Genomic DNA, 11527 nt, shown 5'->3' on the forward strand with positions numbered 1-11527 from the left:
GATCTACAAAACATTATTTGAGTTGAGAATGGAGTATGGCCCAAATGTGATGATGGCTAGCACATTGGTTTACAAATGATTGAGTTCATGTTTGACTCCTCATCTCCCAGAATACTTCCTCTGGCTGCCGAAATACATTTCTGCATTCTAGCCAGGAGTGTTTAATTTCAGGAAGCAGAGGTTGAGTTTGAGGCATATTCTCACCTATCTCTTTAACTAGCATCTGTGTTACAACCACTGCCAAATAGGAGCCAGGGTGGAGGGCCATTGAGATGTAGGTTTTGCATTGTTTTGCAAAATTCTATTTTAAGATGTGTGTCTGCTCTAGTTTGCATAATTAATACAGAGTTTGAAGCTGTACCTTTGATCATGCCTGACAATGCCAGGCATCATAACATGTCATAGAAATAATTAATTAATTCTGTGTTCTGTATGCTGTGTCTTGATAGTTTTTTTTTCTTTTATAATTATTTAATTTAATCATTAAAACAATCAGGCAAGCAGCAGTCATTTGCCATTTATCTCATTTTCTAATTTGACCTGAATGATATCCCATCTGTTCACTGAAGAGTGGGAAACATGTGAGTTACAGTAGTCCCAGAGCAAATTACATTTTCTCATAAATGACATCTAATTAAGATGTTTCACTAAGTGATTAAACTGTCTCTCAGCTCTATTGCTTCTCAGGACAGGTTCAGTTATAGATAACCAATTGGAGCCTTTTCCTTGACACCTGGGTGGATTGTATAGTCCAACCATAGTCTGGTAGTACACATTAGTTATGCATTGTTATGAAAACGCTTCTTACACACAAATCACAGAAAATCAGTAACAATAACCAATACTAAGGCAATGACTATGTTTTATTCAAAGGACTAATGCCATCTGAATATAGTATAATCTGTCCATTATTTTGTTTTTACAGGACTGGAAAAAATCGGCAGAGACTCGGACTATGGGCAAGAGGGGAAGGTTCAGTTTGTGATGGATGCAGTGTATGCCATGTCCCATGCACTGCATAAAATGCACCAAGACCTTTGCTCAGGATATCCAGGGCTCTGCCCACGGATGAGTAACATTGACGGCAAAAAGCTGCTTAACTACATCCGGGCAGTCAACTTCAGCGGTGAGTGTAAAATGTCATGTTGTTCACCATAAAAAAACAAACACTTAGAAAACGTTTTGCTGGCTGATGATTCATGCTGTCATTAGGTAGACATTTATCTTTGACTGTAAAGTTAAAAATTAATACCACGAGAAAAAAATATGAAATACAGTATGCCAGTGTGACAAAGAAATAATACAAATGCAACATGAACTACAGTATTTCATGTTTTATGTAACTGGAATACAAATTGGTATTGGTACTATATTTCTTCCATGATACTTCAGTTTAAATTAACAGGATAGATTATGTTATCTACTCATAAGATTCTAGCTTGAATGACTTTCCACTGGCAGCTTGAAGGTATTCCTGTTGGAATGTGTGATGGAACTTCCCTCTCGTGAATAATGCCTGACATTTACCATGCAGCATTTTTTTTACATGGTTCAGTGAGAGCACTGAAATCTTATCTATTCCAGAAACATCATATATCTGCATACATTTACTAGCAACCTATGGAAAATGTGTTATTGCACACATTCATATTCACACACATGCACATGTGTGCACGCATACACGTACACACACACACACACACACACACACACACACACACACACACACACACACACACACACACACACACACACACAGAGAGAGAGAGAGAGAGAGAGAGAGAGATAGAGAGATATATACTGTATCTAAATAGAGAGAGCACCGTTTGAGACCTGGCATGGGATTACACTTCTTTGATTTACACAACTCTCTTTATAATGGATGTTGCCCATTTACAGTACATAGCAAGTTTGATTGAGCTTGTTGGAGCATGAGGACATTGTGTTCCCACTGAGGTGGGCTTCCTACAGTGCCCCTGAGAGTTGTGATTTGGCAGGGTGATGGGGTGTTTCAAGACAATCTGTGGCCTAGCTTCAACCCCCATCTCCAAGAATTAGTCACACAGTGACAGCTCCTGCACCCAACGGCAGATTGCCGGCTCAGCCACTGTCATGTCTGCTTCAGTGCCCACATCAGAGGCCTCCCTCGCCTTTACAAACACTTACCTCTAATTAGGCAAGGAGATGAAAAATAAAGTTGCAGCCTCGAAAAACACAGAAAGATCATTCGGCAGAGCCGTGTAATGCCCTGAAGAGCAGTACTGGGGCCTAAAGGGACTGATCCCAAAACACCGCAGCCTGAAGTGAGACTACTGTAGGTGAGGCTCTCATTTGGGTGAGCAGGCTTCCAGGGCTGTATTTTTAGAGACCACATCTCAATCATTTCCAAGTTTGTACTCATGGCAGGAAATGTTTTCATTCCCATAGCTTGGAGGAGCGTGAATAAGCATTCTTCTATTTTTGTGTTGCTCTGTTTGAACTGTTATTGGCACTATCTGTGACCACCCTCTCCTAAGGCAGATATACTGCACATTCAGTGCTCAATTCTCAGCTCCATATCAGCTTCATTTGCGGAGGATATTGTCTCTGTAGTTCTAAACAAATTCTCCTGCCTCTAGTGTTATTGGGCCATCCTTCACAGTGTTTTGTTTGAATTTTCGTGATCTTGTTTGAAATTCCAATGATCACCTATTATCTGTTGCAGTTTTTCCTTTTTAGAGTCCTTTTATGTCTGACAGAGATGCTGTTGATGGAACAACACAAACACATCACACCATCATAGAATCATGATAAAACACACACACACACACACCCATACAGGTGCTGCTTCATTTTGTTTTGAGTACATTCATTCTTTCATGCCAGTATCAAACACACTGCCCCATTTGTGCATACACATGTATTCCCCTAGCATGGATTTTTCAAATGCACTGACAGATTGAGACACAATTGAGATGAGTATTCTCTATAAAGGCATACTTACCCTTTTCAGACCTTTTCAGTCTGTGGGAGCCCGCAGGCCCTGATCTCAGACCAGCATGATGTGGGCTAGTTTGCCTTCTCATAGGGCCCTGACATAGCTGGAGTAATTGAAAGACTAATGAACATGTTATTCTGCACGTGAGACTTCATTAATTTAGGCATGATGTGAACTGTGAGTGAATGGGTAGCCCTGCTAATTCATCACCTTGCTGTCATATTCCAGTATATATTTAATCAAACGTTCATTTATGGATTTCATGTTTGATAAATCACTCTTTCATGAATTTCTAAATTGCATACTCATGTTGATGTAGATCACACATGAACAAATTGAAATTTAATTTACAGAGCCTCACAGCACCAAAACCAAATGCTATGGTGCAATATACTTTTATATAGGCTAAAAAATGCCTCCAAAGTGCACAACTTCCCTCAGACTTATAGTCTCAGTAAACACATTTAAAACAATATAATATACTGTATGTGCTTCTTTCTGTGAGCTTGTCATGTCTGTCATGTTTTTCTTCTGCATGTTGTGAGTGTAAGAACTCTAGCGCTGTGGCCAACTGTTTCAAATGCTCATAAAAGGGCATATCATTTACCTGTCACATGCTCATCCCTTTCAGCACAATGCCATCCCTCTCATTAGAGCGCTCCAGTAGCTTTATCTCTCTTGTGTCCCTTTGCACCGGTTGTGTAGTTATTTAAGAGAACGTGGATCAGGTCGGGTTATATCATCTAGAATAATAAGAGATCTGCATCAGCGATGACCCCCCTCCTCCTCCCCCCAAACCAAAGACATGGAGAGAAATAACATGCCATTTCTATATTACCAACGAGAAGGCAACAAGTAAAGGCAATGAAAACACTGAAAAATGCCCTGGGCTTCAAACAGAGGTCTCAGTAAATATTGCAGATGAATGCAGGAAAACCACCACCTCGGGTAATTTGGATGAATGTGTGTGACAAAGGTGCATAAGAAGGTGTAGGCTTTATTTTTTTCATCAAAATAATTTGCGTCTACACTTATTAATTAACTAAAGAATAATTGTTATTCTGTAGGTCAGCCTTCAACCTTCTCAAGGCTTCCATGTAATTTATCTTCTAGGTCCATCATAGTTTCTAACTTTCATTTACATTTTATCCAGACAAAACCAACAACAGCCAAAAGGGTAGCTTCAGGGCTTATTTGGCTTGCTTGGGTTGAGTACTGCTAAGGTTCTAATAAGAATGTGTGGTTGAACCCCTTGGGCCTCCAAATTCATTGTGCAGTCAGAAGTGGGGTGGGTTGGCTGTGATGAATGAGTTAGCCATGAGTTTAATGACTCTTTTATCGGGTAAGATTGAGTTCAGATGAACCACCCACTCAAACTCTTTTTAGCTTTATGGAAAACGATAGGCATATTCTTAAAGAGGCCATGTGAAACCCCATAAAAGAGATTATGCCTTTTAAAAACACTACTTGAAATGTCTTTGCACATTTTCAGCTCTCTTGGGTATTCTATGTGAAGTTAATTCGCTCGTATTGCTGCATATCTGGTAAAACACATGCATCTATTGAAATTCATCGCTATCGTTACCCTCAAGTCTGAACCACTCACGAAAGAGAGTTCAACAAGCGGCCTGTTGTTAGACTGAGAACACAATGCTGATGTTTATGGCAAAAGATTCACCATTGCCCATGGACTTATTATTGATGCGGTCACTGTCTTTGTCTGTGTGAAGTGCTTTAATAGCCATTGTGCTAAAAAAATTGCTACATTTAGCCCCAGAGCTACTCCAGTGTGTGGTCTTTCTGGGTTTTTTTGTTTTGTTTTGTCACATTTTATTCCACCTTGTCCTGTGCCTGGCACGTAAATATGCATGTAACCACTCAGACTTTATGGTTTGTATTTTATAGTGTATTTTATAGTTTTGTTTTTATTTCCATTAGGCCATTGATTAAATTGACATTATTTTTTATAATTGATTGAATTACTTGTTTATTTACTATTCTCTTATTTAGTCATTGTTTATTTTCATTAGCTTTGCTTATATTGATACTGTTTATTGTTTAGGTAGCTATTCTCTTTAGTCGACACTAGTCTGATCAACTGCTAAATTTAATTATTGTATTGTTTTTGTTTGTATGTCACTTTGGACAAAGGCGTCTGCTAAGCAACCATAACCATAACCATAACTATTTAGTTTGTTTATTATTGCTCTTCTCAACTGTAGGGGGACCCCGAGAGCAAATCTTCTTTAGTGCTGATTTAACACAACAAGCGAGGCACAATCTGGATTTTGAATTTGAATATTAAACACAGAATTAAACACTAAGCATTCTTGTTCATATTCACGCTGCATTATAAGGTGAACCTACATGACGCACATACACGGCAGCACAACCCCCCTTACAAGCTACAATGTTTCCTTCAGTCAAAAGCCTGATTTACAGTAATACCATATGTCTACATGAAACACAGTATGACTCTGAAGAGTAATCCAGAACAAAGTAGAAAATAACAGAGGAGTCATACACAGGAAAAATTAACCAAAAGTGAGCATGCTTTCATAGAACAACAACAGATCAAAGGGGGATCCAACAACTACAAAGACAACAGGGATGACATGAAGCTGAGAGCTGGCTGAGTGGATGTGAAAGGAGGCTGTTGCACACACGCTTGATGGAGTTGCAGGAAATGCCTTCAAATCGTGACCACTTCTCTAGCTTTCTCCCTGATTATCATCCTGCAGTAGTTTTGGAATTAGAATTCCAGGCAGCTATTATGTCATGTGACACCGTGATGAAGACGGTATAATGCTAATTCATTTACATTCACTTCTATAGCCCTTTGGGTTTCATATGCATCTCCCAGCCTTCATTTGTTTGCTTAAATAATACATTTGTTTTGGCAGACAACTGAATTATGTTTTTGCTGGAGCCCAGAGATCTTGTCAGTGGAAGTGTGACCAGTAGGCCAGAGGAATCCCAGGCTGCCTCATCTAGCACCGCAGACCCCACTGCTGGCTGGCTCCGCTCGCTGTGCAGCCTTTAATAATGCATGCAATTCAGCCGCCTGAGATCCACATTCATAATTACGGCCCACCCCCCTCTGTGCTTCCCTCTGGCTCCCCTGCAAGTGTTTATTTTGAATAATTCATTGCCTTGAATGATTTTGCAGAACAGGTTAATATTATGTACACTGCCAGTTCTGAGAGAGAAAGTGTAATCAGTGAAGAAGGGCCGTTGTGGCTGCGAGTGCCAGGTCATGTGTCTGAGTGCTGGGCCCGATTCACCTGGCCTGACTTATGGCTGGCATCTCGCTCCTAGGCACAAGTGATGGATTTTTAGTCTCTGGGCCCCATCCATCACCTGGCCTTCTCTCATTTTGTGTTCAACAGACATATTACAGTACAGCTCTCTCAGGACAATTTCCTCCCTTTCTACCGAGAGGCAAATTCAAGGGCAAAGGAGGGCATGTAAATACACAGCAAATAACGCTGTAAAATACATCCGAATGCATAGAGAGACTGTCTCCTAGCGCAGTGGGTATTTATCTTAATTCAAATGCTCTTTAAGAACTCTCTCCTCTCCATCCGGCTGCAGGTAGTGCCAAGACCCCGGTGGTGTTCAATGAGAACGGAGACGCTCCTGGGCGCTATGACCTGTTCCAGTACCAGTCCTCCAACACTTCAGCAGGGGAATACAAAGCCATCGGCCACTGGATAGACCAGCTGCAGATAGACGTGAGCATCTTTGCTGTTGTATTATCTGAACACAAAAAAGTGCAACGAGATGAAAACCACATCTTAAAACTTAATACCTCGTAATGTAATGGGAATCCCACTATATGAAATCTAGGAAACATGTTTTGTCGTTTTTGTAAAAGAATATAATATAATGTGTGGGTGGAGAGAATCACATAATTGTGAGTTTGCTAGACATGCCTCAGGGAAGTTCTTGTCAATCTAATTATCACGCCTTCAGGAGCTCTTCAGAGAATACAGGTTGAAAAAAATGTTTTTAAGACGTGTGAATGATTGCAGTTCTAGAAACACTCCGCATGTGCAGTGGAGCACAGCAGAAGTGCTAGATATGGCGCTGGTATTTATAGGCATTTGAATAGAGTGGGCAGCTGCTCAGCCACTGTGACCATGTCAAGTGTCCCTCTGCCCATGTCCAGATGGATGCCCTGCAGTGGACCAGCGGGGACTACTCGGTGCCCCCCTCTGTGTGCAGCGCACCTTGCCGGACAGGTGAGCGCAAGAAGATGGTGAAGGGTGTGCCCTGCTGCTGGCACTGTGAGAGGTGCGTGGGCTTCCACTACCAGGCCAGCGAGCTCACCTGCGAGCTGTGCCCGTACGAGCAGCGGCCCGATCTCAACGGCACCGGCTGCGCGCCCATCCCCGTCGTCCAGCTGGACTGGCGCTCGCCCTGGGTGCTGGTGCCCGTGCTCCTGGCCGTGCTGGGCATCCTGGCCACCGTGTTCGCCATGGCCACCTTCGCGCGCCACAACGACACGCCCATCGTGCGGGCGTCGGGCCGCGAGATGAGCTACGCGCTGCTGACGGGCATCTTCCTGTGCTACGCCACCACCTTCGCCATGGTGAGCGCGCCGGGCGCGGGCACCTGCTCGCTGCGCCGCGTGCTGCTGGGCCTGGGCATGAGCGTCAGCTACTCGGCGCTGCTCACCAAGACCAGCCGCATCCACCGCATCTTCCAGCAGGGGGCGCGCTCGGTGGCGGCGCCGCGCTTCATCAGCCCGCCCTCGCAGCTGGCCATCACCTGCAGCCTCACCTCCGTGCAGCTGCTGGGCGTCCTCGCCTGGTTGGTGGCCGACCCGCCCAACGCCGTGGTGGACTACGGCGAGCAGCGCGGACGGGAGCCGGCGGGCGCCCGCGGCACGCTCAAGTGCGACATCTCGGACCTGGGCCTGATCTGCTCGCTCAGCTACAGCATCCTGCTGGTGGTCACCTGCACCGTCTACGCCATCAAGACGCGCGGCGTGCCCGAGACCTTCAACGAGGCCAAGCCTATCGGATTTACGATGTACACCACCTGCATCATATGGCTGGCCTTCATCCCAATCTTCTTTGGAACAGCACAGTCAGAAGAAAAGGTGAGATTTCTACCAGTCCAGTATCAACAGTGCGTACAAAGGATCTTACAAGTAACATTTAGAATGTGCCTAAGTACAAAAAAATATGCACTTATCAAACATGCACACACTGGCGCTCATTTATCAACCGAGCGTAGAAACCACCGTAGCTCTGAGCACAGAAATCATCTTACGACGGGGTTCACGTGTGATTCATGAAACGTTCGTATCACTCCAGTTGCAGCGTATGAATAAACGTGTGTTGATACATGTGGCGGCTGAAAACGAGTGCTATTTAAATATCACGCCCCTTTATATGGTCATTTTAAAGGCCTCGCCCCTAGAATGAAGGGCACCACATGAAGGTGCATTATACGTCCAAAAGAGAAACATGTGTGACCTCGAGATAGCCACAGTCAGTGACTTTGCAAGTTCAGCGGTGTCATCAAGAAAGCCGGGAAAGTAGCCTATAGCGAAGTGCAACAGACTTTATTTTCACAGAGATTACACGTACTGTACCTTCATTACAAAACCATACAACACTGCCATTTGCCCTTTGAAAATATATAAAAAATATTTATGACCACAACAGTAAATCAAAAGTATTTATTAGTCACACTCTGCATGACTGTTAGTGCTACACTCTGGGAGCATGAACGTGGGGGCTCATGACCACGCCCCCAGAGTGTAGCACTGGAGCTGCTCATGCCACGCCCCCAGAGGGTAGCACTGGAGCTGCTCATGACCACGCCCCCAGAGTGTAGCACTGGAGCTGCTCATGACCACGCCCCCAGAGGGTAGCACTGGAGCTGCTCATGACCACGCCCCCAGAGTGTAGCACTGGAGCTGCTCATGACCACGCCCCCAGAGGGTAGCACTGGAGCTGCTCATGACCACGCCCCCAGAGGGTAGCACTGGAGCTGCTCATGACCACGCCCCCAGAGTCATGCCACGCCCCCAGAGTGTAGCACTGGAGCTGCTCATGACCACGCCCCCAGAGTGTAGCACTGGAGCTGCTCATGACCACGCCCCCAGAGGGTAGCACTGGAGCTGCTAATGCCACGCCCCCAGAGTCATGCCACGCCCCCAGAGTGTAGCACTGGAGCTGCTCATGCCACGCCCCCAGAGTGTAGCACTGGAGCTGCTCATGACCACGCCCCCAGAGGGTAGCACTGGAGCTGCTAATGCCACGCCCCCAGAGTCATGCCACGCCCCCAGAGTGTAGCACTGGAGCTGCTCATGGCCACGCCCCCAGAGGGTAGCACTGGAGCTGCTCATGCCACGCCCCCAGAGTCATGCCACGCCCCCAGAGTGTAGCACTGGAGCTGCTCATGCCACGCCCCCAGAGGGTAGCACTGGAGCTGCTCATGCCACGCCCCCAGAGGGTAGCACTGGAGCTGCTCATGACCACGCCCCCAGAGGGTAGCACTGGAGCTGCTCATGACCACGCCCCCAGAGGGTAGCACTGGAGCTGCTAGGCAGCTCTAGCCGTTGGCTGCTACAACTCGAGCAACAGTAGGTAGAACCGATTGTTTTTGTTTTTTTCATACTGACAGTACTGTACTGTATGTGACATCGAGAAACGGAGATCTATGAAAAATCACCAGAATTCTCCTTTAACTCGCAAGTTCAGTTTCAGCAGTATAGACAATGATGGTGAATTCCCTTCTTTACCGGTACAAATATTTTCAATAATTTATGATAAGAATCCGGATATTTTGGGCATCTGCTGAAAGTCTTCATATGGTGCCGATAGATTCTCCTCTTGAAATAATCGTCTTGTGAGCCCTCATTATTCAGAAACCGTCTGTGAACATCAAAAACCAGCACAGCTGTGTGTCTAAGAAGACACCCAGAGGAATGTGCTAGTCCCTTAGAAATTGGGTTGCAAATTGGTCGTAAGGCTTGGCTTAAGTTGTCGTGTCTAAAAATGGTTTCAAAGTCCCTGTTGTCACTGGAGATTTCTTCAGTGCGCAGCGTCAGACAATTTGTGTCTGTAACGTCTAGGCATGGAGTGGAGAATCTGATTCAATAATGGCACTTTGCTGTTCTTTTGTGCCGTGTTTTCCTCCAGACCTCATTAGCTGGGAGTTCTGGAAGGACTTCAGTGGTGCTGTTGCATTCTCCCCAGTGTGCTTGTTGTGCACTGTCACTTGGTTGCTGTCTTGGTGTAAGAGCCTCAGTGATCAGATGTGTGAGACCAGAATGGGCTGTGACAATTCCATGATGGCTCTTTCCTCTTCCCCTGGAATGCAGATCGGATCTTGTCCGGAGTGATCCTCATCATTTCTGCATTGCACACTTCTAAAATGGCAGCGTGTGCATATGGCAAAACTTCTCTTTGTGCCATTCTAGCCCTTTACACAGTCAGAATCATAAGAGACTCACAGGACTGGTGTGCTTTCATAAGAGCATGAACACCCTTCAGGGCTCTCTGTGCCTCACACAAGCCCACCGAACTCTCTTGTAATCCTCCTCCCGCTCCACTCGCGCTCCTCCTGCATGTGAGGAGGTCAGCTATGATCCTCACACCAGCTCTCTCTCTCTCTCTCTCTCTTCCCGTGTGTGTGACTGAGTGAGATGTTGCTGACTCCACACGCACACCTGCGCTGGAGATCCGCTTACAGGCGGCCGCGCGAGTGACAGCCAGAGTTCACTGGGACGGAAATGACGGATGTTCTCCGTCTTCTCCGTCATCCAATTATCAAGTGCGCTTGATTGAACGCTGGTTTCCCTTTTGTGTTGTAGATGTACATTCAGACCACGACGCTGACCATGTCCCTCAGCCTGAGTGCCTCCGTGTGCCTGGGCGTGCTCTACATGCCCAAGGTCTACGTCATCCTCCTCCACCCCGAGCAGAACGTGCCCAAGCACAAGCGCAGCTTCAAGGCCATCGTCACCGCCGCCACCATGTCCAGCAAACTCAGCCAGCTGGCCAGCGACAGGCCCAACGGGGAGGCCAAGACGGAGCTCTGTGAGCCCAAGGAGAGCAGCCGTAAGTTGAGCCCCACTTCTGTTCCATACCTGGATGCTCCCGCAGAGTGACTCTGGTTTAAAGCACACAGTCTTTGTTCAGTTTGGTTCAGTTGTAACCAGTGAATCTGTTCCCGTTTGTTTTCCAGCTCCACCTTCAAAGAACACATATGTGAGTTACACCAACCATGCCATGTGAAAGCAGAACAGTGCTTCATACAGATGCGCATTGGGGTCCGATCTTACGTGATTCTTAATCTGAGACACATCTAAAGGAAGAGGCCATAGAGAGATGCGAGCGATTGAAAGATGAGTAGTGAGAATAATAATAAAAAAAACTGTCACGATAGTTAAATTCAGTGTAAATATTCAGTGGCTGTCATGATTTTAAATTGTTGTTTTCCAACAGTGTCTGACCAGCATTATGAAAGTCATTTGTCATTGCTAGCGGCAAAGTTGGATTATAGCCCTGAAATCTGAGTGTGTGTGAA

The 11527-nt window shown here is 45.6% G+C and overlaps 1 protein-coding gene across 1 annotated transcript in view; it reads left to right on the plus strand.

Annotated features, from left to right (window-relative positions):
* LOC134093858 (metabotropic glutamate receptor 8-like) overlaps positions 1 to 11527 on the plus strand; it is a 37389-nt gene extending 25862 nt beyond the window's left edge. The window contains exons 6-10 of the mRNA XM_062547144.1: positions 926 to 1126; positions 6572 to 6711; positions 7149 to 8084; positions 10812 to 11058; positions 11186 to 11527. Of these exons, the coding sequence (XP_062403128.1) occupies positions 926 to 1126; positions 6572 to 6711; positions 7149 to 8084; positions 10812 to 11058; positions 11186 to 11235 (1574 nt within the window). The 3' untranslated portion in view covers positions 11236 to 11527. The remainder of the gene's footprint in view (positions 1 to 925; positions 1127 to 6571; positions 6712 to 7148; positions 8085 to 10811; positions 11059 to 11185) is intronic.

The sequence above is a fragment of the Sardina pilchardus genome, chromosome 10 (assembly GCF_963854185.1).
Source record: "Sardina pilchardus chromosome 10, fSarPil1.1, whole genome shotgun sequence".
Taxonomy (NCBI): Eukaryota; Metazoa; Chordata; class Actinopteri; order Clupeiformes; family Clupeidae; genus Sardina; species Sardina pilchardus.